The sequence below is a fragment of the Engraulis encrasicolus genome, chromosome 21 (genome assembly GCF_034702125.1).
Source record: "Engraulis encrasicolus isolate BLACKSEA-1 chromosome 21, IST_EnEncr_1.0, whole genome shotgun sequence".
In the NCBI taxonomy this organism is placed as follows: Eukaryota; Metazoa; Chordata; class Actinopteri; order Clupeiformes; family Engraulidae; genus Engraulis; species Engraulis encrasicolus.
In genome coordinates, this window is record NC_085877.1 from 28,119,567 (window position 1) to 28,146,493 (window position 26,927).

At 42.7% G+C, this 26,927-nt stretch overlaps 2 protein-coding genes across 2 annotated transcripts; one reads left to right on the plus strand and one right to left on the minus strand.

Moving 5' to 3' along the window:
- Positions 1-1,828: 1,828 nt before the first annotated feature.
- On the minus strand, positions 1,829-14,976 carry LOC134437075 (protein NLRC5-like). The gene is made up of 3 exons (XM_063186520.1): positions 14,709-14,976; positions 3,286-3,673; positions 1,829-3,177 (listed from the first exon to the last, which is right to left on the minus strand). Exons 2-3 carry the CDS (start codon positions 3,623-3,625, stop codon positions 1,919-1,921), a joined length of 1,599 nt encoding a protein of 532 aa, XP_063042590.1. The 5' UTR covers positions 3,626-3,673; positions 14,709-14,976; the 3' UTR covers positions 1,829-1,918.
- A 1,294-nt stretch (positions 14,977-16,270) lies between these two features.
- LOC134437076 (uncharacterized) lies at positions 16,271-25,608 on the plus strand. The gene is made up of 11 exons (XM_063186521.1): positions 16,271-16,361; positions 18,138-18,276; positions 18,608-18,650; positions 19,552-19,596; positions 19,739-19,866; positions 20,480-20,592; positions 21,411-21,556; positions 22,208-22,502; positions 23,127-23,269; positions 23,935-24,381; positions 25,116-25,608. Exons 1-11 carry the CDS (start codon positions 16,321-16,323, stop codon positions 25,166-25,168), a joined length of 1,593 nt encoding a protein of 530 aa, XP_063042591.1. The 5' UTR covers positions 16,271-16,320; the 3' UTR covers positions 25,169-25,608.
- Positions 25,609-26,927: the final 1,319 nt, after the last annotated feature.

Here is a 26,927-nt window from a genome sequence, read left to right on the forward strand (position 1 = left end):
AATCATACTCCAAAACAAAAAAGGAGATGGCAAACATTTTGATCACTTTATTGCCACTCTGGCCTGTGTTTAAAGTCTATATTGCAATATCTATACCACACATTGCATAGCAAAACAACAATGAGTTTCTTTTTACACACCTGAGCTGTGAGATATAGGGCAGACACTGAAGGAAACTCCTCACTTCACTCTCTTCATCTGACCAGCCTCTCAGCTCTACTTGTCTCTTCTCAGTCTGGAGTTTCAACACCTCCAGGAAAAGGGAAGCCTCTCTCTCTGAGAGGTCTATGGACCAGACTGGACCAGCTGACTCGTATAATGGATGCAGTGCTGGGAGGAGTCTACTGGCAGCTTGCATCTTGTGGTCACTTACATGAGAATACAGATCTAAGAGGAAGTCAGATTCACTGAACTGCATATCAAAGAGTGTATGCAGTTTCCTGACTGTGGTTAATGCAGAGTCCCCCTCAGAGAGAACTGCTTGCAGACACAAATCCATATTGAATGACATCACTTTGTGTTTCCCCTCCTCAGAAGACATTCCCTCAAACTGAGGTTGGGTCAATCTGTTGGGAAACGTAAAGAATGATACGGCTGTTAAAATTGAATGAAATTCACTACCTTACATTTAATCCTCAAATAATAGAAAGGTTCTTAATTTCAAATTTCATAAATAAGAAATACATTAAACTGTGTAACACGGAGAAGCCAGTGTGAATGCCACGTAACTGACGCACAAACATTTAAATTTGATATCATCCTTTATTGCAATGCATTGCATAGGCCTATTTATTGAATATTGCATATTCAAAATTAAAACACCGGTACATGATTTAAAGATATCCTAAAACTGCCACGATGCAGCAAGCTACTAATGCATTACCGGTTAGTGTATATGAGAGCAGTAAACAATGAAAACGCTGTAAACAAAAAATGTGCTCTCCCAGCCCATCATACTATAGCCTTCTAGTGCACAGGTGCCTTTATGCCAGTGTTTCCCAACCAGGGGTACGTGTACCACTAGGGGTACGCGAGCACACTGCAGGGGGTACTTGGAAACATGTAATTTTATCAAATACATGTAGCTCAGTTACATTGGGATAGAGAAAGCGGTATAGAACTTGACTTAGGGGGTACTCATGGCGCAACGAAAAGGCTTGGGGGTACACAAGACAAAAAAGGTTGGGAAACACTGCTTTATGCCAACCTAATTGCAACCATTTGCTTAGGAATATGGAGAACAAGATTGCACACAGCCTCATGGTCTGGATCCAGGTGCAGTACCAAGTTCATCTCATCTGGACTTTGACATATCACTTTTTGTGCTGTCTTAAAGGCTGATGTCTCCCACATGTGTATGTGCAATTCGTTTCCAAATATATTCAGCATATCAGAAAAAACTTTGAATTTCCCCATCTAGAGTGTACGTAAAAAGCAGGAATCAAAGCTGAAAAGTGGATGGCAATCATAAATCTGCTAACAACACAATGTCTTGGCAATACTAGTACTCATATTAGAATGTATTACTTACCGAATGTGCTGATGGCAGTTACAAATCATCTTGATCATTTCTTCAGAAATATCACGGTTTGTGAGGTCTAAAACAACCTTGCTGTCTCCTGATTGCTTGATGATGTAAGACATGGCACAGCACTGATAAGGGTCAAGACACTCCTCACCAAATTCAAAACGATATCGGATATTGTTGAGAAACACAGAGCATGCCTGGTGTGACTGCATTTCAAAAAGGCACTGACAGACAAAGATTACATCTTCACTGCTGTCAGCTGGGGTATCCTCATGTCCATCATCTGCAGAGGGTTTCAGAAATGTGCTAAAAAGTTTCTCGTGGAATCCATTAGATGTTTCTTTAATGTCCTCTTCTGATACCAAGCATGTCAGTAATTTTTCGTTTTTTTCAGAGAGAAGGCCACTCAGAAAAAGAATAACATGTTTCAAGTGTTTCCCCTCTTCTTTTGTACAGGAATGCAGTACTCCCATCTATTTGCCCTGGATTAGCAAGCAGCCACAGAGCAGCAAAAAACTCTTGCATTGTGTTGTGGAGGAAACTGTGCCGCGTTTCTGAATAGGTTGGCTCATCACTCAAAGTCAGTTGATTCAGAAAGTTAAGCTCAATCTTGCTGTCTTTGCAATCCTGTAGCAAGATAGACCTCTGTTTGATTGCACTAAAACTAAGTTCACACAAATGCAAAATCTTTTCCTTATTTTCCAGAATAAATTGGTTTAATTGTGACTTCCTTAAACCATGTTTACATTTCATAAGTAAATGGCGGAAGATGTTGAGGTAGATATTTGCTGATGTACACATGTTGTATGCTTCAGCACTTTGTGACAACATGCAAACTGCAACCATGAACGCATGAATGGGGACATGACAAAGGCTGCACAGCTCTAGATTTCCCATAATTAGTCTCACAGCATCAGGATGATCTTGAAGTATGCGGGACAAGTACTTCTGGAGTGATATCTCATTGAACCCTTGCACACACACTCTGCAAGCCATCCACTCTGGAAGGGCCTCCTCATTTTCTGGTCTACAGGTCAAGACAACCTTGGCCTCTGGAAGAATTTCTTTGTTCAATATTTTCCACAGGAGTGAGTTGGAAGGGACATCTCTGACACCATCAAATATTATGATGACATGTTCAGAGTTTTCCTTGATGTCTTGCAGGACCTCTCCTCTGTCAGAAAGTGGCTCAACATATGCATCAAACAGCAGAGATTTTAGACTTATTGCTGTTGACAAGTCAGGGAGTGTTGTCTCATCAAAGTAGAACAGATAATTCTGTCTGATGTTTTCCATATTAGCCCAGATATTAATAATTTCCATGGTGACGACTGTCTTTCCAATTCCTGGTTTTCCAATAAGCAAAACATCTTGTCTACTTTTCAACAGATCTTCAGGAGATGCTTCAGGTTCTTTGGAAGGAATGTAGGTTCTCAGTTTTTTATTGCGAGGTATCTTGTACTTTTTGTTTTTCTGTTTAATTTTAGTTATATTTGGAGAATTCTCCTCATCTGTGTCAAGCACAAGTGGGGCGTAAAGAAACGGTCCATATTCTGGAATGAGTAATTTGGATTGTTTCAAGTGAGTTTTGAGTATTTCCTGGGCTTTCCTTTTGAGCTGGTTCTGGTATCGTTGACATGGCTTTGAGCCTGAGGATAAAAGTCAAATAAGTTTGAGTACTGTACTGTACAACATTAGGGATCCAGACAAAAGATGCAGGGAAATATCCTAACTGGTATTTAGTCTTGATTACTCACCTGTGGGCTCCATTTCAGGCTCCTGGCTGAAGGAGAAACAGCTGATCCACTGATGTAAGTCAGGAGTGGCATCTTTTGGTAAAGTTCTGGCCCGTTCACTATATAGAATACTCAGCAATGAATAGCTGGCTTTTTCACCCTCTTTGACGACACAGTCTATTATGTCCCTAGTTTGATCTGAGGGATTCTGTTTTGACCTGATGGCTCTGCCGTATTCAAAGTTGAATACATTTAAGTCTTCAAGCTTGTCAACAATTAGTGATTGATTCTTGAGGTGCTTAATCAGCAGTACCCGGGCATTTTTTACATAGTCCACCGCTGATTGTTTTGTGCAAGCCATGTTGGAGGTACAGCTCACAGCACATACTCAATCCATCCATCACAACATCTGATGGGGAAAAAAGAAACAGAGCGTTTATTTGCACCCGGGAAGACTTGGGTGTAAATAGCATTTTTGTCTACATACACCCGGGTGTAAATAACAACGATGATGACTAGGCTACTTGTCCCGATGTAAATAGTGACTATTTACAACGGGTTGCAAATAGCAATGTTTTTTTACTATGTACATCCAGATGCAAATAGCATCTGCCAAAAAGAAAATCCTTTTAACATTCATTTATAGCATATGAATCCATTTAATAATAAAAAAGGAGATGTCGTCAATATACATATACAGCGTACAGCATATGTATATATACAGCATATACAGCATACTTTCATCAGGACAAAAACAAATAATCCATTGGTAGGACACTGTATTGCATAGTTGATTTTGGCATTCACTACATTTAAAAATGGCACAAATAAGATGTAGAGTGCCTATCTATTTTGTATATACTAAAGCACAGCACAGGCAGTCCATTTCGTTCTTAGTAGGTGAGTACATTGATGAAAAAAACACCCAACCCCAAACAAATTGATACAAAAGGTTTCTCAAATGATTTTGATACAACTAGGTGTAATTAAAAACATATTAAATAATCTAGTATAATATGGCTTCAGGAAAGGTGTCATTTTAAAGATGGCATCCAGGATTGTATGGAGAAGCTAATTCTGGCTGTATCTAATGCACAATTTACCTTACAAATATGCTATCAATGTTAAAACAGATTTAAAAGGTCAGCAGATGACGTGTATCAAACTACAGTTTAATTTGATCAGTTTCTAATAAAATCTTAAAAGTTATTATATGCTACATAATTACATTATTAGTGTCTAATACACCGAGGACGTTTCATAGTCCTGTCTATTAAATATTTTGCCAATCTAGGGGTTCCCTCTTGCCATAAGGCCCTTGAAAATAACCCCTTTCCCAAATTCAGATTTTACTAAATTTTTAGTAGGTAATTTAGAGGTCCAGTAGCAATAGAATCCATGATAAACCCCTTGTTTTTTTGTTTTTTTTTGTTTTTTTTTTTGGGGGGGGGGGTTAAAACCTACTGCTGCAAGAGCCCGGCGATGCTACATCATTAAAGCATAACTTAATCCCACCTCCACTCCAGCACTGTTCACTACACATGCTGCATCACATACACTCCCTAGTACTTGGACACACCTGTCCAACTGCTCATTGATGTACATTTCAAATCAGCTAATCACATGGCAGCAACCCAATGCATTTAGATTAGGCATGTAGACATGGTCAAGACTGCTGCAGTTCTGCTGCAGTTCAAACGGAACACATACTGATCCCCCACACATTCAGCCTCCGCTCCACATACACACACACACACACACACACACACACACACACACACACACACACACACACACACACACACACACACACACACACACACACACACACACACACACACACACACACACACACACACACACGTGCAAGTACACGATAGCCTTCACCCCAGTCATAAGCCATACCCTCCCACTCCCTGTTGAAACGGAACAGCAGAAAGGGGGAAGAAATGTGATAAAAGTGCCTTTAAATGTGGCATAGTTGTTGCCAGAAGGGTTGGTCTGAGTATTTCAGAAACTGCTTATATTCATACAAAACCATATATGTCGGGTTTACAGAGAATAATCCGAAAAAGAGACAATAAGTGAGCGGCAAATATGTGGGTGAAAATGCCTTTTTTATGCCAGAGGTCAGAGGAGAATTGTCAGGCTGGTTCAAGCTGATAAGAGATGGGACAGTAACTCAAAATCAAATAACCATCATTACAACCGAGGTATGCAGAGGAGCATCTCTGAATATACAGCAGGCTAGATATTGAACAGATGGGCTACACCAACAGGAGACCACACCAGCACCCATTCCTGTCAGTTAAGAACACAAAAGAGAGGCTACAATTCACACAATCTCTCCAGGATTGGAAAAAAATGCCTGGTGAGAAGAGTCAAAATTTCAGCTGCGACACTAGAATCAGGATTTGACATCAGCAAGTTGCAACATGAAATCATGGATCCATCCGGCCTTGTGGTGTAATGGAGTGGGTATACACCTTAGGCCCCTAGTAACAATTGAGAATCATTGCAATGTCACATTCTGACTGAGTACTGTATTGTTGCAGGCAGTCAAGTCATGTCTGAAAGCAAAGGGGAGTCCAACTCAGTACTCGCAAGATCTACCTAATGTAGTGGCCAGTGAGTGTATATCCAGTCTGCCAAAACTGCCCCCATTCCAACAATCACATTCAAATGTATATTAGCCCGTCTCACCATCACACACACACACACACACACACACACACACACACACACACACACACACACACACACACACACACACACACACACACACACACACACACACACACACACACACACACACACACACACACACACACTGATCAAACACACTCAGCCTCCCGTCTACACACACACACACACACACACACACACACACACACACATACACACACACACACACACACACACACACACACACACACACACACACACACACACACACACACACAATGATCTCCAGCACACACACGCACACCCACACCCACAGACACACACCCACAGACACACACACACACACACACACACACACACACACACACACACACACACACACACACACACACACACACACACACACACACACACACACACACACACACACACACACACACACGTGTATGCATGTACTCGCCAGTCATAGTCAGTCATAGCCTTCACCCCAGTCATAGTCCAGTCCATACCCTCCCACTCACGCAGTCCATGTTCTTTCAGAAATTCAGCCCATTCCCCTCACACCAGGTATGGATCTAAGAACATTTCCCCACCAAATGTAATAATTCAATACATTAATAATTAAATAAATTAATTCCACATTTTAACTACTTTATTTATGTCCGCAATTCATAATATGTACATGGACATAAATGTTACAGATACAATGATGCGAAGTCACAATCCAATGTGGGTCTCAAAATAGCAGTTTTAAGGGTACAAACAATACCTCCTTCTCCAAATACGGCTACCAATAATGGAGGATATTGAGCAATATTTGGCCATTTGCTGTGCATTTGCTGTGCCTTTGCTTTCGTGAAGCCAACCATCCTTAGCCCCCTAGTGACCAGTCTGTGTACATGTCCCAGGCTTCCAAAGATAAGTACTAGCCTATATATTGGCATTTATAATAATAATAATAATAATAACAATAATAATAATAATTCATTTATTTAATATAGCGCTTTTCAAGACACTCAAAGATGCTTTACAGAGATAGAACATAAAGATTTTTAAAGATTTTTGTTTTTTTGTTTTTTTTTACATTTTTCCAAAAACAAATGCAGTAAAGCACTGACTACGAACCACCAAGAAGGCCAGTTAATCTGAATACAAGTTCCTGTTTGCTTATTTATTGTTTAATGCCACTTATAGGCTATCCTATTGCACAGCAATAAAAGCAGGGTGCACAGCAATATGTTATGCGGGGGGAAACAGGTAGAGGATTGTGCTTTGTGAGTAACACCTCAAGAAAAGTGTAATTACTTACACAGATGAAATCTTCCGACCCAAAGTACCCTTTTTCACTCACAATACCCGTGTAATAAATCCATTTGACATTGGCTTGAAATTATAGTTGAGCTTTAATATTTGTCTTAACAGTTTGAAAACACACATGAACTGTTTAAAATAGTTACTAATGGAGTAAAAATGACCTAATATCTGCCGGGGATGCATAGTTTTCCAAGTAAGGAACCTGTTTGAATGAATCGCTTCCTGACCACTGCTTCTCCTGGAGACGCGCAGTTGGTAACTCCTTAAAGTTCCTAGTCCTTGTGTAAATTATGCTCTCGGCATTTTTATCTAATCATTTTAACTTCCGTACATAATATTCATCAGTTGAAACATTTTGAAATGTTTTCTTTAGCTTACATATAAGGAATGTTCATTAAAATGTGAACTAAAAAAAAAAATCACTGTAACTGGTGTTTAAAAATCGGTATGATGCTCTTAAAATAATTGTTCAAGAAGATGCTTTTGCAAACCTCTGTAGGTGGGCAGGTGCGTAGGATATTATCCCAGTGGGGTTGTCATTCAAGTGTAAAGAAATCCTGCACACTGTCCATTCCACCAACAAACTTTAATACTACATGAACAAGGTCGGATGACCGAAACAATGTATTAAAGTTTGTTGGTGGAATGGACAGTGTGTAGGATTTCTTTGCTCTTAAAATAATGAATTCATAGACAAAACCTTAGCAGGTGAGCTGAAAAAAAATCGGAGTGGGCTGCGCACGCATTTTCTTCCTCCGGGGCTAAGCCCCCCGTCTCTTAAACCTAGTGACGGGCCTACAAAGAACCCCATCGCAGCCGCGAGTTCGGCTGAGGGAGGTAGCCGAACAAGCAGGTGAAGTCACAGCTGAGAAATGCCAGATGGAGCCGAGGACACGCTGACTAGGGCGGCAGATTGGAACGCCATGGCGGGGTCCGCGGAGACGCTGGAGCAGGAGGAGACGTGCTTTATCGCCAAGGCGAGTTATTTTCTCTTCCAGAGGGCAATATTTTACCAGTTTCCTTATGAAAGCCTCCTCTAGACATGGGTCAAAACAGCATCCAACTTCCAGGACATAAACTTGACTATTATCAACAGACCTAATTGTAATATCTGGCCTGGGGCTGTCGTGCCGAAAAGCGAGTGCCTGCCAGAACATGAGTGCCCTCATTGAAACCAATGGAAACCGATGACCAATTTTTCAGATAGTTTTTACCAATTTTTGCATATAAATCCGACACAATTTAAGATGGAAAGCCTATCAATAAAGCATCTACATTCCTTCTGGAAGTATTACAAAGAACTGGTTACAATTTCAGTATTATTTCCATAAAAGAATCGAAGAATTGTCATAACAAATGTTACAGTTTCATTCAAATAGCTCATATTAAGTGGAGGACGAGTAATGTTTCATAAGCATATTTTTAGTTCATAAATTATGTAATTCATTCTGCAAAAAATTGTATAATTTTCTCTCAAAAAATGTCATTGGTTTCAATGAGGGCACTCGTGTTCTGGCAGGCACTCACTTTTCGGCACGACAGGGGCATTCAAAACAGAGAATGAAGACATTTCTGCTGGGCCACTGTTTGGAAACATAGGCCTACTTTCTCTAACAACACAGTTTTTATGTAGAGACTACTGGAGAAAATAAAGATGGTAAACTGTCAGATATAATGTCCCCAATCCTGTCATGACGGGAAAAGGCCTTTGTAAAAAATGGCAACTGCTGTAGGGTATGTGACATTGATTCAATTACTTCCTCTTGTCCATGGTGGATACATAGCAGGCTTGTACGAAATTCTGAATGGAAAGAATTTCAATTCAAAGTAATATAATAATAATAATAATAATTGTATTTGTATAGCACTGTGTCATACAAGGCATGTAACTCAAAGTGCTTAACAAATGGGAAAAAACATTGTTAGAGATAGATTTAAAAGGAGAGGTATAGAGGAGAGGCAGAAAAAAGCAGGAAGGCAGAGGAAGAAGAGATAGACAGAGAATGTAGAGTCATAAGGTCAACGTAGGTTAGGACCAGGATTCTTAGATGTGTAAGGTCCATAGTGGCTGGGCCTATCATAAGTCATAGAGAGTCACACAGAGATTGGGCACTCAGGTGCGGCCCCTGGTGGCATCAGGGGTGAGGAAAAACTCCCTTTCGCTTGATTCATAGTTTGTGGTTTGTGAGGGGGAAAAAAAGCTCAGTGAGGTCTGAGAAAAAAGACCCCCTGTAGTCAGGAAGAAACCTCAGGCAGAGACCAGCGGCCACCTAGGGGAGCCCCCTGCCAGGGCTGGATTGCGAGTAGTAAGGGCGCTGCGGCGGCTGGGACACTATGACGCCTTGGCAGCTAGGAGTTGGCAAGGATGAAGAGGTGGGTCTTCAGCTGCTTCTTAAAGGAGTCGACGGAGGTGGCTGATCGGATCGTCGATGGGGGAGGGCGTTCCATCTCTTGGCGCATAGCAGGCAAACGCGGCGTCGCCGATCTTCTTCTGCGGGGGGGTGGGGGTCCTTAGCAGCTTGGCATCAGTGGACCTGAGAGCTCGAGCAGGGGCATAAAAGAGAGCAATGTCTGAGATATAGCTAGGGGCAAGTCCATTTAATGCTTTTAAATACTGTGAGCCAGAATCTATAAAGTCGATTCTTGTGATTTGAGACAGGTAACCAGTGCAGGTCTGCCAAGACAGGAGTGATGTGCTCTCTCATTCTGGTTCTTGTTAGGATTCTTGCCGCAGAATTTTGAATGAGTTGCAATTTGTCAATTCATTTTTTTGGGAGACCAGAGAAGAGAGCATTGCAGTAGTCTATCCTACTGGTGACAAAGGCAAGTTTCTCAGCGTCTTGTCGGGGGGCCAAGCCGCGCACTTTGTTGACATTTCTAAGATGGAAAAAAGCAGATTTTGTTATCTTGTTGATGTGAGGCACAAAGCTCAAATTCGAGTCTATGACCACACCTAGGCTAGTAACCTTATCTTTAATATGCATGCTTAGGTCACCTAGGCTTGAATGGAGTTTTGAACGTTTTTCCTTAGGCCCAATGAGCAACATTTCAGTTTTATCTTCATTTAATTTTAGGAAGTTACTGTTCATCCAATCTGTAATGGCAGACATGCATTTAGTCAAGGCATGAATGGCAGTGGTTTGGCTAGGCTCGACAGAGATATATAGTTGAGTGTCATCGGCATAGCTATGAAAATCAACATTGTGCTCTCTGATGATGGAGCCCAGGGAAACATATAGAGAGAGAAGAGGAGAGGGCCCAAGCAACTACCCTGAGCAACTCCAAAAGGCACATCATACTTGTTGGAGACGTATTCTCCGATGGTGACAAAAAACTGTCTTCCTGTAATATATGTTTTGAACCACTCTAAGACGTGACCGGACAAGCCTACCCAAGATTCAAGGCGTCAATTAGTATGTTGTGGTCTATCGTGTCAAAGGCGGCACTGAGGAGGAGGATAAGTGCTGAAACTTTGTTTGCGGCAGTGTTGAGCCTAAGATCACTTATTATTTTGGTTAGTGCTGTTTCGGTGCTATGGTTGGCTCTAAAGCCTGATTGGAATTTTTCAAGATATCATTCCCAGCCAGATGTTTGATTAAGCTGTTTAAATACAACTTTNTCTAGTAACTTGCTTATAAAGGGGAGGTTTGATATAGGTCTGTAGTTGTTTAAAAGAATTCTGATTCTAAATTTGTCTTTTTTAGGAGTGGCTTTACCATGGCTGTTTTGAATGAGCTTGGAAAAATGCCTGTAAGCATAGAGGTGTTAACAATTTGCAGTAAAAGGTGCTGCTAAGCAACCAAGTACGTTTTTTAGCAGATATGTGGGATCGCGTCAAGGCTGCAGGTAGACTGCTTACTTTCACTGACTATTTTACAGAGGTCGTCCTCTGTAATTGGACAAAAACTTTTGGAAGCTCTCAGGTCTCCTAGGGGGTTTAACCCTCCCCTCGGTGTATCGCCTGAGTGGGCGACAGAGGTTGCTAGCGTTTCCACCTTGGATGCCTTCTCTAATGTCGGCAATCTTTTTTATTAAAAAATCTAGCAAATTCCTCGCACTTGGGCCATGTGATCTGCATTTAGGTTGTTATTGCTATGTGTTGGATTAAGCAGGTGGTCAATAGTGGAAAAAGAACTTTCGCATTAATGCTGGTTGTCTGTTATGATTTTTGGAAAAATATGCTTTTCTCTCTGAGCGTACCGCATTATTGTAGGAGAGATCTCATCCTAGGGGATTGTCTGTGGACTTCTAATTTAGTTTTTCCTCCAAAGACGCTCGGTTACTCTGCATTTTCTTTTTAAAAGGCTCTAAGTGAGTCATTCATCCAAGGTGAATACCTAGCTCTGGTTCGTTCTAATTGGAGCTATGTTATCTAGAATTCCTCTTAATGTTTTGTTGAAGCTCTCAACCATTTCATCAGGTGTGCAGTGACCATTTAGTAGGTCACCTGATTTGATGAGGTCTGAAATCTTAAGCTCAGCAGAGGCATTAATGCGTCGTCTCTGAATGACATTGTTGGGTGTGCTAATTTGTGTTGAAATGTCAAAAATCAAAAACACACAGTGGTGGTCGGAGAGGCCGACGTCCGTGACCGATATATTGTTGATATCAAGTGCATGTGAAAATAACAAGGTCAAGTGTATTGCCTTTTCGATGGGTAGGCTGTTCTGTAACATTCTGGACGAGACCGAATCCATTTAATGTGTCTAAGAAGACTTGGCTATTGCGTCATCTGATTTATTTTACGTGGATATTAAAGTCGCCAGCAATTATTGCTTTGTCATAGTTAGTAAGTACGTCCGACATGAAGGCGGAGAAATCAGATAGAAATGACGAAGAGAATTTCGGTGGACGGTACAGAACAATAATGATCAGTTTGAGGTTTGCTTGGACCTCATTGCCAAGTATTCAAATGAAGAGAAAGAGCCCAGATTCATCTTATACAATTAAATTTGTTGGAGAAAAGTATGGCTACGCCTCCGCCTCGTTTTCTTTGGTCTCGGGGCGTGAAGGAATTTGTAATCGGAAGGGCAAGCCTCAATAAAAGTAGCAGCCCCGTCGTCTTTAAGCCATGTTCGGTGAGAAACATAAAGCTTATGTTTTTGTCCGAGACCAGCTGATTTACTACGAAGCTTTTGTTGGTGAAGGACTGCACGTTAAGAAATGCAGCATTAACATTCAAAGTAGTAGAGCTATTTTTTATGCGTTCAGGTGCAATCGTAATTAGGTTGTTGTGTACACAACCAGAGGGTCTACATCTGCGACTTTCCTACGGGTAGTGACAGCGTGGATAGCTAGTGGGGAACTCTCTATTGGGCACGCAGTGTCTAAATTGGTGTAGTGCTTTGGATTTGAAACACCTGTTAGTCAATCCAAGGACCGATGGGCTTCGAGGGTCAGCTCTAGGTTGGTCGCGAGGAGACGAGCACCAGATCTGTTTAAGTGCCTTCCATCTCGTGCGAAGAGGTTTCGGCGGTTCCAGAAAGCGGAGAAGTAGGGAATGGCTTCTTGACGGCAGTGTATCATCAGCCAGACGTGCAGTTGGCGGATTCGGGAGAACTGGAAGGCAGAGAAACAAACAGAGGGGATGGGGCCTGAGATAGCGTATTTTTTTCCAGTGCTGCTAAGGGTATTAATAAGGGAGAGGAAATCGGACTCAAGTTTTTTTAGACTGCTGCAGCCGGATGTCATTGGAGCCTGCGTGGACGATGAGAGTTGTGGCAGTAGGATACTGTGACAGCGCGCCTGGCACATTCGACTGGACATCGGCTACGAGAGCTCCAGGTAGGCACCACGTCTGGGCGTTTCGTGGCGAACCATCGAAGATCCTATGAGGACTGTTGATGGTCGCCGGGGTTCTGAATGGGCAGGCTGCTCTCGGGTGATTTGCCTGGGGGTAGCGAGGGTCCGGCGGCTTCTGGGTCGCACTCTTTGTGGTAGGGCTTGGGCACCTGGTGGAGGGGGGGACAGGGTTCAGTTTCTGCATCGATGACTGAGTCAAGTACAGAAAAAACGATTGCTAGTCACTAGAGTGGTGAACATTTCTGCAGTACTCCCCTGCCGCCGTTAACCACCTCCGTCCAGCTACGACGCGCGTGAGTGGAGCACGGTGGATTCGGGGGACTTCGGCTGGTGTTTGCTGTGGCTGGGGAAAAAAGATAGTGTAGTTAGGTTGGCGCTAGTATTACTGGTTTGGTGTTTCAACGTGGTGTTATGGGATTTTATGACTACCTCGCATTGTAGCTGGCGAATGTCACGTCTAAGTGTTTCAATCGTCATGTTGGCTTTGGCTAGTCTTTCATTAGCATTAGCTAGATCACTGCAGGCGCAGGTAGAGTTGGCCATAATTAGGTCTGCGGATGCAGCAGAAAAGGTTATTTTTGCGAGATAGTTGGTGTAGTGTTGCAAAATTGACTATGAGGTGAGGTGAAACTAAAGCCGAGTAGGGCTCGGCGCGAAAAAAAAGTTATGTAGGCTAGCCTGGTGGAAAGCAAAAATCTATTTGGATGGTGGGGAGGTTAGCCTATGTGCTTATGTTGTTGTAAGAGTGATAACAAGGTAGCGCTAAAGTAATACTACATCGAATCAGTTGTTTGTAGTTGTAAGTTTCAGACAATAGCTTTTAGGAGAAAAACGAGAAGAAACTTAATTTCGTCCGAGTAGCTCCTCAACGGGAATAGCTTGATCCGGAAGCGGAAGTGACGTCAGCAGGTCAGGTCATGAAGTAGCCTAATGCCATAATACGATTACTAGGTGGTGGTGTTCTATGTACTTTCAATGGGTGGTGTAGATTAAATTCAAAGAAATTCAAGGTAATGGTCACCTAGTGTTCGTATTATGGCATTATTTTGAATTGAAATTCTTTCCATTCGGAATTTCGTACAAGCCTGATAGGCTACATAGTGGTGAATGGGAGCTCGGGTAGGCCTACCAGATTGATACATTGACATTTCGGTTTCTAAGCCACCAGTGTCCTGCCACACTCAATCAATCCAGAAGCTGCAATCATACAGATCACCAGTGCATTCACTCAGTTTCCAAAAAGGTCATGACTTGGCACAGCCAGCTGCTGCACTTCAAAGCTGGTCCTTCGCAATCGCATTCCTGAATGTCCTTTACCTCGGTCATTCTGAATTGTAGACAACATAGACTGGATTGATGGCTACATAGGCCTAATTCACATCGCCTAAGTGTGCGCAGTGACAACATAACCTGTAGGCCTATGCCAGCTGAGACGCAAAACATGTAAGACATGGCTTCTCCGAGGGGGGAGGAGGGGGGGAACGAAAGTGAAAGTGGTGATCAGACGGCATGCGAAAGATTTCCATACACGATTCTAACGGGGTTTTTTTCTCTCGAAAAGGCATTTTCTTTGCAGAATCATGGCTTTTACTTTTCCAACAAGAAAGATATGTTTCCTCATTAAAACCCAAACAATTACTCACCCCTGGCGATCGAAAGTGACGGGTGCGCAGGCTACATCCATTCATGACAAAGAAGGGAAATCCCATCGAGTCCATGCCAATGATCGAATGAGAATTGAAGAAGAAAAGACAACTTCATAGGTCTCAGCGATCAGGTAGGCCTAATTTATCTAAACATACAGCATCATATCGCAACACGTTTGTAGGCCTATATTAACACTTATCCATGAGTAGGCCTAAATGTTCAAATAAGCCTCGTCTTTTTTGCGAGAAAAAAAACTTCAGTCATCCTCTTGTCAAAATGGACTTCCGTGGTTGACGCAGTCATAAGGCGGAAGAACCACTGACTTTTTCCCCTAATTCACGTCACAGAAATGAGTAGCCTACAGCCCTGACAAAATTCTGCAGATTTGTAGTATATCTTTTCATGGGACAACATTAAAGAAATGTCACTTCAACGTAATGAAAAGTATCCAGTGTAGTCTACAATTTAATTTTCAATGTAGGCTATCATTCACTCAAAACAATACAAAATCAATACAGCCATTAAAGTCCACAAAAGTGAGTAACCTACACTAATCCCATAGAGAGGATCTGCTTCAGTAGTCAAAGTAGCCTACATGTTGACATGCATGTTTCTTTTGGTCAAATTAAGCTCCCCTATGTTGATGGTATTCATGCAGCTCCAAATTATTTCAGTCTTACCAGGGATGCATGAAAAAATCATAATCACGATTATTTGGGTCAAAATCATATTAATCACGATTATTAATCACGATTATTGATTTTTGCAGATTTTTTTTTAATTATAGCAAAATGAAATATAACCAAGAATTAATTATATACGGGATGAGCAAAACAAAATAAATTGTAATAATTATGTAAAAGGCAATAGCATGAAACTTACGTGAACAGATTTCTGGCCAGAAACACCAGCCTGTCAGTGTGTTCTGGCTTTAAGGACGCTCTCGAAGGCAGGTCACTATTGCCACGATTATATCCCGATTGAATTCACGATTTCGATATCATGATTATATCACGATTTTTGATTATTTTCAATTAATTGTGCAGCCCTACTTACCACCATGTATGACTGTAAGCATGGGACAATTTTTTTTTTTACTACTCATTTACTACTTATTTACCAGCATGCATGCTTGATACCACCTAAAACAAATTCAGTTTGAACAGTAGCCTATTGAAGCAGTTATATGTTGTAAGGCAGGCAGTTAGCCTACTTTTCATTTGGTGAAATTACATTTTCTTTAATGTTGTCCCATGACAATAAGTGCAGAATCGTGAGGATTGTACTCACTTCTGTGAAACAGTTGTGAAGCATGTTGTGCATTGTATAGGCCTACTGCCCTACAATATCAGAACACAATATCTTGAAAATGATCGAAAATGGGTTTAGACCGGCCTTTTTTCTCAGTTTGCCATTTTGAATGGCGTTCTGAAATTGTAGGGCAGTATAGGCGTTGTGCATGCTTTCTTAATGTATTTATTATAGTGTATTTATATATCAGATTATCCTTTGTGCATTACGCAGGACTCAAGTAGGCCACACACACACAGTCTCAGAAAAGAGAGGAGAAGAGGCAAGAGAAGACAGAGATGGCATAGGAAATGAGCAATGAGAGAAGATGATGAAAAGGAGAAGAGGGAAGACGAGAGGTAAGAGGAGATGCGACAAGACAGGAGGAGACAACAGGTCTACACTCTGTTCTCAAACAGATATCTAAAGTTTGAATGGACGTTACATTCCATTGGATCATCCTTTGCGATGTACGCAGTGTCTGGACCAGAAATTGGCATTAGTTTGGGAGCACATTGTGAAAACTAAATAGACAAATGCAGTGGTTTTCAAAGTGGAGGCCGGGGACCCCTGTGGGGCTGCGAGGTGGTGACAGCGGGGCCGCGGCAAGTTGGTAGGAAAAAAGGTAGCAAATTAAAATTAGTAAAATTAAATAGATTGAATTACTTTAGTAGGCCTAGATAAAATATACCATAAGTAATCCCTGTGGAATAATTTTGTTCTTTACAATGTGTATTATGCTTTCTGCATTGAATGGGGTTAGGAATGTACCAACTTCACCGAGTTGCGAAACCGGGAGCACAGAAAAAATGGCGTGGCACGGCCCATGTCAAGAGGGCCTTGGCTGGAATATACCGGTGTATGTGGGGCCTTGTCATGGCAAAGTTTGGGAACTCCTGGACTAATGAACATTTTCTTTATTATGCTGTGGACATTTTTGGGAATCCCCACATAATGGATCAAGTCAAGTTAAGCTACTTCATTACCGTGGGTAAACTTGCAGTTTAGGAGAGACATAGGTGTCCCTTCAGAAAAGCTGCAAAACATAACACATGTACATTACATGATATTTAAGACAGATAATATGTACACAAATAAAAAAAAGTTCAGACCGTACTGATGTATAGCACATAGACACATGTACTGTAGAAGGATTTATATCGCCATTAGCTCACATGACCTTGTATTTTTTCATTATTATTTTTGTTGTTGTTGTTTACATAGTATACCTACAGTACAGTATTCAGAATGCCTTGTGAAGTTACTGTAGCCTACAAATATGGCAGATAGGACATTACATGCATGTATCGATACCTGAGGTGAAACAAGGACAGACTCTTATATATAAGTGGCATCAATCATCATATGCTTCATTGAAAGCCTGTGATATGTTTTTTTGTGGTCTTTCAGCAAGTGTAACTGCAAGTGTTGTTGAAACTTCCCCGACCGCCATCCCCTTCCATTAGCAGCTCTCCCTTGTGTCAGAGTAAAGCTAAGACAGGATACTTTAGGGTGTTTTTTACTGCCTTGGCTGAAGCACTGAAATTGGACTTAATTGTGAATAAGCAAATCAAAAGTTACCAAGCCCTCTCTCTCTCTCTCTCTCTCTCTCTCTCTCTCTCTCTCTCTCTCTCTCTCTCTCTCTCTCTCTCTCTCTGCAACCCACACGAATAGGGTATATAAGGAGTATACCCTATGAGAAGTTGCACTCCTCCATGGAACAATTTGCTGTTTTTTTATCCATTTTTTTCAATCAATTGCCGCTTCTGCATGGCACATTTCCAATGGTTCTAGTTCTAAGTTCTCTGTTCGGTAGAACTTTTTTGTTTCTTACCTGGGCCATGGATAGGGGATGGGTGGAGGGAGAGGCTGCAAAAATGATGAGATACCACAGACTAGTACATTCCATATCTCTCACAAGCATGTGGAGGGGTGTGACTTAGGCTTCTTATTTATGCAGGTGGAGGTTGGAACAGAGGCAGGCAAGGCTACCATCATAGGGATGGGCAACAACACAGGAGTTAGATGTAGATGAACAGAGCTGAGCATCATCTCACTCCTCGAGTGCTTTGTCAATTAAACTTACTTAGTTACTTAATTACTTATGTACTTATATTATTTGCTTTATTTAAAAGAGAATGGACACTTGACCAACCACAACCTGTTCATCTGACCAGAACACCTCATCACCTTCCTCTCTCTTCACCATCACCACTGCATGGCACACAATCTGAGGGGAACTGTGGTTTACTACATACAAGGACAACTGCAATGGTAAGTTGTTGTTTTCTTTTCTTTTCAAACAAAGTACAAGGTTTGGTTGGCTAAATTTGTGTCTATTCTACAATACTCGATGGGAGGAAAAAAAGAAAAAATATGAAAGAATGTGCTTTGAATTACAGTAATCTTTCAATCAGTATCACAATGACTATATTTTCAATACTTATTCAACCTGTACAATTTGTTTGTTGTTTTCAAACGAGCCATTGACTAGTTAATGTTTGGTTAACTAAATCTGTATGAAGAAATAAAGAACTTTTGTTACTGATGTCTGACACAGAATAGTTTCAAGCGCTTTTCCATCATGCACGTGTGTTTCTTTTAGCAGGGATTGCTGGAAACGTTCCTTCTTTACATGCTGATTATAGGTGAGGTGATTCTGTGTAAATATTGTCTGTCTGTGTGTGTGTGTGTGTGTGTGTGTGTGTGTGTGTGTGTGTGTGTGTGTGTGTGTGTGTGTGTGTGTGTGTGTGTGTGTGTGTGTGTGTGTGTGTGTGTGTGTGTGTGTGTGTGTGCAGGCAGTTTGTCATTCAAATAGATGACATACACATCATTTGCTACAAACATAATTGTGTGTTATAAAACACAAGTGCGCTCTATGGAATTGAAACACACATCAACACATCACAAATCTTAAAGATGAAAATGAATTTGAGAGTATAATTTAATTACATTTTAAGCCTTTAATTCTAATGAGACACACCTCAACAGTTTCAAGGTGACCTCTAAAAAACAAATACAGTATGGTCCAGCACGTTCATTTGAGTAGAAATGTTTTGAATAGGTAAGCTTTTTGGAAAGACACATTGATGTATGCAAATAATTGACTGTCAAGGTGACCGCAAGCAAACACTAATGGTGATACTTTTAATGTTCTGCACAGTATGCAACCTCTATGGCACATCCAAGGTTTTTTACATTACATTACACTTAGCTGACGCTTTTATCCAAACCGACTTACAGATACTTACAGAATATTGGTTACAGTCCCTAGAGCAATATGGGGTTGGGTGCCTTGCTCAAGGGCACTTCAGCCATGGAGTGTGGTAGGGAGTGGAAGGGTGGGATCCGAACATGGAGCCCTTTGATCTAAAGCCCATCTCCTTACCACTGAGCCAAGTCCCCCCCCCCCCTTGAGTTGGACCTTGCAAGGAGCCATCATGGTGCAGTCACGTAAACATGGTGCAGTACGAAATCAGTGGCTCATAGTATTGTACACGTGGCTTAGCCATACATATTGCTTGTCTTTACTCTGATTTCCCTGTCTAGTCCTGTCTGCAGGCGCACTGAAAGGACTTGTTGAAGATGAAAAAGGTGACTTCATGAAATACACTTTACTGAATTGACAAATATTTGTATTTTTATCCATCCATCTAACCTTTCACAACATTAGTATTTTTTACCACCTACACAAGAAACTATTTCCTACTGCAAACCACCAAATATTGTCTCCCAGAAAACATAGCAAGGGGCAAGCCCACCACGCTCACATCTGGCAACACCTCTGAGTTGGCCATAGACGGGGACCCCAACACGTACGCCCTTAGCCAGGTGGACAGTTCACCGACATGGAGAGTGGACCTGGTGGGTACTCTACGGTACAGCATGGCGCACACAGGAGCTGAATGCAAATCAGTGAAACTGTATTAAAAGCTGAAAAATAAAGAAAACTGAATGCTGATTTGCAGTCAGCTCCTGTGTATGACTCCTCTCTCCTGAATCACACCTCTACCTGTTACCAGAATGGCAATGATCATGTCGTAGTAATTCATTACTAATGGCCCTGTGCTATGTCATAGTAGTGTAGTATTATGGTAGTTAACATTTCAATGACAATTACAGTGTTCCACTGGTGGAACAACGTGCATTATGGGGCTACGTGATGTGCCTTGCTAAAGTGACTGATACAAAGTGATAAATCTGCTTGGCGATAGCTTGCAATAATGGTTAAGTAAAAAAAAAAAAAAAGGGCACCAAGCTATTGTATAAGCCTATTAATAGGAGGGTTGCATTTTGCAAGTGAAGACAGGAAAGAAGTGTGAGAGAGAGATTGGTTAGTGTTGGGAAGTGACCCAGGCCAGATTAAATAGTCGATGTTGCCCGTGTATAGTGGGGGTGTATTACTATGTTCCACCACAGCACCCCCTAACATCTTACATGGTTCTCTGCTGAGACAACTTCTTGAAATCCCCACCAGGAGAGGGTGTACCAGGTGGAGACTGTCAGCATCACCAACAGGATAGACTGCTGTCCAGAGAAGCTCAACGGGGCCCAGATTCACATCGGAAGTGCCAACAGTGCCAATCCCAGGTTACATGTCTAGTAGTAGTAGCAGGACCGCTGACAGCTTTGGCCGGGCCCAGGACAAGGTCATCTGAAAGGGCCCCCCAGCCTAATACATCCAATGTAATGACGACCCAATTATGGGCCCCCTCTCTCCCTGGGCCCGGGACAACTGTACGCTTTGTCACCCCCTGTCGGCTTCCTTGAGTAGTATCAGTAGTAGTAGTAGCAGGGGAAATGCTTGTTGTTTGATTTACTGTGTGACCGAGTACACACACTGCAAAAGAGAAATCAGAGCGCTATGAGGTATTACTGGATGTACTGTAGGGGGCAGATAGCCAACTGTCCTCTCATGATCATTTCCATTATTGTTAGACTCTACTGCGACCTCAACATGGAAATCAATACCTGCTCTGGCTATGTCAGTATTTCACCGTACGCAATCGTCTGTGTACCTTGTGTCTGGTGCTCCACCATGCCCAAAAATTCACATGAAATACACATGGCAATGCGTTTGTGCATGAAAAGTCCACGTGCACCTGAATCCTGCACGTGCAGCAAGCATACCCCTGGTCTTAGTAGTAGCAGTGGTGAAATTAGTAATAGTAGCAGTAGTAATAGTAGTAGTATTAGTGCAGTAGTTGTAGTAGAAGTACAGTTATTTTACTTGGTGTTCCACTTTTTTCACTGACAAATAACACCCTCTCCTCTCTCTGTCTCTCTGTCTGTCTCTCTCTCTCTCTCCATCTCTCCCGCTCTCCCTCTCTCTCCACCCCCCCTCTCTCCTCCTATCTCTCTCTCTCTCTCTCTCTCTCTCTCTCTCTCTCTCTCTCTCTCTCTTTCAGGTGTGCCGTGGTGTCTATGGTTCCTCCAGGTGAGACGTACACCTACAGCTGCCATGGCATGGAGGGTCGCCTGGTCTCCATCTTCGTCCCCGGCCCAGGGCAGCAGCTGGCCCTCGCAGAGGTGCAGGTGTTTGGCAGACCTGCAGGTGAACATGCACATACTGTAGCCATTCATGGACCACACCCGTGCACATACACACAGACATTGTCTCACTTTCTCTCTCACACACACACACACACACACACACACGCACACATGCATGGACATACACACTCACGCATGGACATATGCACACACTACTCTCACGATTGCTCTGTTTCTCACATACACAAACACACACACTTTCTGTCACTCAATTGCAGACAGATGTACACACACACACACACACACACACACACACACACACACACACACACACACACACACACACACACACACACACACACACACACACACACACACACACACACACACACACACAATCATTCATCACTGGCTACTGTAGATACAAACCAGCTGAATCGCGGCCTGTGTCTCTGTCTCTCTCCACTCTCTTATATCACCCATCCTTATATACAGTACCCACGTTTGAATAATGTAATGTTCCATGCTTTTGACCTCTTTCTCGTTTACTCTCCTTTCCTATCTCTTTCTCTCTCTCTCTCTCTCTCTCTCTCTCTCTCTCTCTCTCTCACTGACTCTCCTTTCCTCTCTCTGTCTCTCTGCCTCTCCTTCTCTCTCTCTCTCTCTCTCTCTCTCTCTCTCTCTCTCTCTCTCTCTCTCTCTCTCTCTCTAGATAACCTGGCCCTGTTAGGAGCCGTCTCCCAGTCCTCCACCTTCTCCACCCCACAGGGACAGGCCCTGGGCCCTCAGCTCTCCCACGACGGGGACCGCAGCACCAGCGACCCGGCCCTCTGCTCCAGGACACAGGAGGAGAGGTCCCCCTGGTGGAGGCTGGACCTGGGGGAGGAGCACCAGGTCAGCACCGTCACCATCCTGACCCGGGCCGACCTCCGGCCAGAACCCATCACCCAGGGAGGAGAGATACGCGTCGGCAGCTCACTGGACAACAACGGGAACGACAATGCCATGTAAGAGGCGGTGTAGAAACCACATTTTAAAGGGTAAGGCAGTGAGTCTTTGAAACAGAGGGTTGCAGGTTTGAATCCCATTAAGACAGTGGCAGGAAATGTAATCCTTGCCAGAAAGTCTATGTAGTGAAATCATATAGGTGTCCAGGTAAGATGGGGTGTAAGAGTAGTGGCCCAAAGAGCACAACAGAAGGAGTCAATATTGGAATCAGAAGATTGCAGGTTCGAATCCCATATAGGTACAAAATATAGACGGCTCAGCGGCAGGAAATGTAAGCCCAATTCAGCACTGTGTCCATCCTTACCTGGGCAGCTCCCTGGACAACTATGGGAATGACAGTGACATGTGAGACTACAGGATTGACCTAATGGTGTTGGTCATGGAATCGGAAGGTTGGAGCTTCGAATGCCATATCTGTTGTTGGGAACACATAAAGCATGCCCTGTCTGTGTGTGTGTGTGTGTGTGTGTGTCTGTGTGTGTGTGTGTGTGTGTGTGTGTGTGTGTGTGTGTGTGTGTGTGTGTGTGTGTGTGTGTGTGTGTGTGTGTGTGTGTGTGTGTGTGTGTGTGTGTGTGTGTGTGTGTGTGTGTGTGTGCTCTATTTCTACTTCATGGCCTTTACAGATGTGCCTCTGTGAGCAGTAAGGTTCCTCAGTTCAACACATATGTCTGCGATGGGATGGTGGGGCGTTATGTGAACATCCACCTGCCAGGGGAAGCCACGTTTATCAACCTGTGTGAAGTGGAAGTGACAGGATCGCCACTAGGTAATCATACTAGTACGCTGTAAAATACAGTAAAGAACTTTATGAAACTGTGTGAAGTCTAAGTAGGTAATCATAGCATGTTACCTCCTGGTTTCCGGGTTTCTGGTAAAATACAACAAAGACAAGTTTATCAACTTGTGTGATGTTCTAGTGACAGGATCGCCACAAGATAATCATTGAATTTTCATTCCCGGTTCCTTTGCTGTAAGGAACCTTTACTGATTTACTGTAAAGTACATTAAGGACTCTTTTTAGCAACATTTAATAAGAGATGAGCACAACTACTGTAGGTAATCACAGTATACTAGGACTTCACCTCCAGACATATAGTGTTTAGCTTCTCCAACATTAGGCCAGAACTGCAGAAATGTATACCCCTTTAAAAAGAAGTGTAGTGCCTTACAACTAAACTCGTATTCACCAGTTATTACCAGCTAACAAATTTTCACAGTAGAGTGTACTAACATTACTGCTTAAACGTACTAGTTATTATTTTCCCTCACTTTGATTTTTACACATTAAATATATTCATTTCTTCAGAATAGTGCATTTTTAAGCAAAACATAGTGTAGGTCTATGTCCCTTTGAGTGAGTTAATGAGTTTATGTTCTTAATACACCTAGCATAATAACAACACTTGTTCTTTCTCCACTTCTGTGCTCTAGTCCTCCCCACCACCACTCCCGTACCTGCGGTCACCCCTCCTCCCCCCATCACCATCACACTCCCAGGCGACTCGCGTACCGTGGTGCTGGTCCATCAGCAGCTGAGCTGGTTCGACGCCCTGCTCCACTGCCGGAGCTTCTACAGGGACCTGCTCACCCTTCGCGACCCAGAGGAGCAGCGCTATATCGAGGACAACCTGCTGAACACCGCGGCCTCCACCACCACCACCACCACCCACATGTGGCTGGGGCTACGGAGGAGGATGCTCTCCACTCACTGGTACTGGATGAACGGGGAGGGCATGGGCCACAGCAGCTGGGAAGGGGGGCACCCGAGGTACCACGAGACGCCCGGCACCAGCACCTGTGGGGCGATAGCCACAAGGGGGCAGCACCTGTGGAGCGACCAACCCTGTGAGGAGAAGCTCTTCTTCCTCTGTTACTCCGGTGAGTGGGAGTGGGAGCAGGAAAGTCCGAGGGGGGATGGGGGGGTGGAGGGGTTAGTTGTCCCAGGCCCAGGGAGAGAGGGGGCCCAGAATTGGGTCCTCATTGCATCATATGTATTATATTAGATCTGGGGCCCTCATGAGGACTGAAGCTGTCAGCCGCCCTGAGTGAGTTGAGACTGTACAGACAGCGAACAAGCTAACACACAAACGAGAAAGTGATGTTTACAACAAAAATGTGGAGTGAAAACAATGTACAGTACATCAACTGTAATCCAGTAGAAGAGTGGATGTTTACTACCACAGAGGTAGGGGAAAAAATCAGGTGAGTGGACACACCCACCTCGTCTGCAATCTTTGTCATCTTTTGGAAGTGTAGTAACTACAGAAACATTGAAACTAATAAAAAGGCCTTCAAAGGTTTGGTATTAGGTTGGATATTGTAGTTACTGCAAATTTAGTCGGCCAATACCATGTCCACTCTAGTGGGGTTGTTTTGTCTACCTCTTATAGTATGTTCACTTATACAAAGTATTTGTGCCATATTTTTGACAAATCACACTGGTAAATGCCCTCCTCTTCTGCCTTCCTCTCACTTCATTTTCCTATACTTCCTCTCATCACATTTGTATCCACTTTCTCTCTTTCTCTCATCTCATCTCATTTAATCTCATCTACTGTATCTCATCAAATATCTATCTCTTCCTCTTCTCTTCTTTTCTCTCTTTTTTACAGACTCCTACCTCTACTACAGTCCAGTGCAGTTTGCCATCAGCCGTAGGAGGTAATGAGGAGCATTGCATTATGGTTGTCTTCTCAGAGAAACAGGAACACCTCCGGCACTCTGGCCACTTCGCAGCACTGTACTGTATTTGTTCACATTTTATTCCTGAATTTCCCCCTGGGGATCAATAAAGTTACTCTACTCTACTCTACTCTTAGAGCAAAACTTGAATTCAAAAAGTGTGCAGGAGATTTTGAGATTTTTTTTTCAATCAGCAACCTACTGTAGACTACTTGGTCCAGTGAACTTTCCAGCTACGTATCACAGCTGTCAGAGCTGTATGTATGCATATTATATGTGGTATGTATATGCATACCTGTAGAAGAAAAAAATGTTTTCCTTGTTTACCTGTCCCCGTAACAGTCCCTTTAATCAGTTGGTTTGTGAATGCAATTTGTTTCCGTTTTTTTTGGCAACTTCATAGAAGGATTTGTAGTAATGGGATAATAAATAGCCATACCAGTTTTGTGTTTTTCTTATTTTCTTGAAACAATAACAACACAGCAGGGGCGGTTTTAGGAAATCTGAGGCCCTGACCAAAGAACAATTTTGAGGCCCCCTTTAAATTATTAATTTATAATCGATGGTGTATAAATGCAGGCAGTGGCGTAACAACGGAAACATGGGCCCAAAAGCAAGATTATCTACGTGGACCCCATCGAACTGCGGCCAAGGGCCCCGAAAGCTTAAATTGCCACCGCATGAAAAATCGATGCATAAATGACGATTGATGCCCAATGATAGAACCGCCCCTGCAACACAGTCCATGACTTTTTGACGTGCAGCATATCTGTTTAGCATTAATCCATTGATGCCTGAAGCACCTGAAAAAAAACACCTGCTGAATACCTGAGCTCTTTTTGGGAAAAGTTGCCTTCAGCCTATAAAAACCTAAATATCTCAGCCTCTGAAACACAAAAAGACATGAAATCAGTTGCATGTACCGTAAACGCTAAGACCCCCTCATCTTGCATTAGTATGTTAATTCGGCTCTTACATACCAACATTTTAATAGGAGTATCTCAAATCTCATGAGCCTGAATGTTGCGTCAGGGGCTGAAAGGTCAATGTTGCGCAACGCACGCAACATCCTGGGTGAAGCTGCTGAAACATTGTGAGACACAAACACACAAACACAATGTTGTCTTTTTAATTTGTTTTTATTGAGTCCTTTCTAATATGTTTTTTTTGTTCAGTCCACAGTTTCATTATTAGTCACTACTTATGTTAGATCATCTTTCCGTCACTGCAATAGCAGCCTCCTACATGAGAGTCCAAACACAAGACCGCTTCTCTTCTCACACTGTCCTCTCCCACTCTATTCTCTCCATTCTGTCCACCTCATGAAAGGATTCTTCTGTTCTTACGCTGTCTCTGCAAGCATTTCAGTTCAGTGAGACTCTCTCCCATACAGACGTGAAGTAGATATGATCTACCATGTGTCTTTATGCCTATCCACCATTAGCCTGGCCTTTTCATCCATAAAGCTTCATGATACGCCTGGATGGAATGGTCTGGGAGGAGATTACTTGTGTCACCAGACAATCGATCAATCAGGGACAAGGGACAGTAACGCATCACATATGAACAGGTTACATGTCAAAACAGCAATATTAACGATTGGGTAAAATCAAACGCACTTTTCAAACTTTGACATAGTTCACCCCTCCTACCTGTAAACATTTCTTTATTCTGCTGTTCCAGGCCCTCTGCCAGAATGAAATTAGTACAAGGGTAAGGCCTGGCTAATCCAACAACTTTCT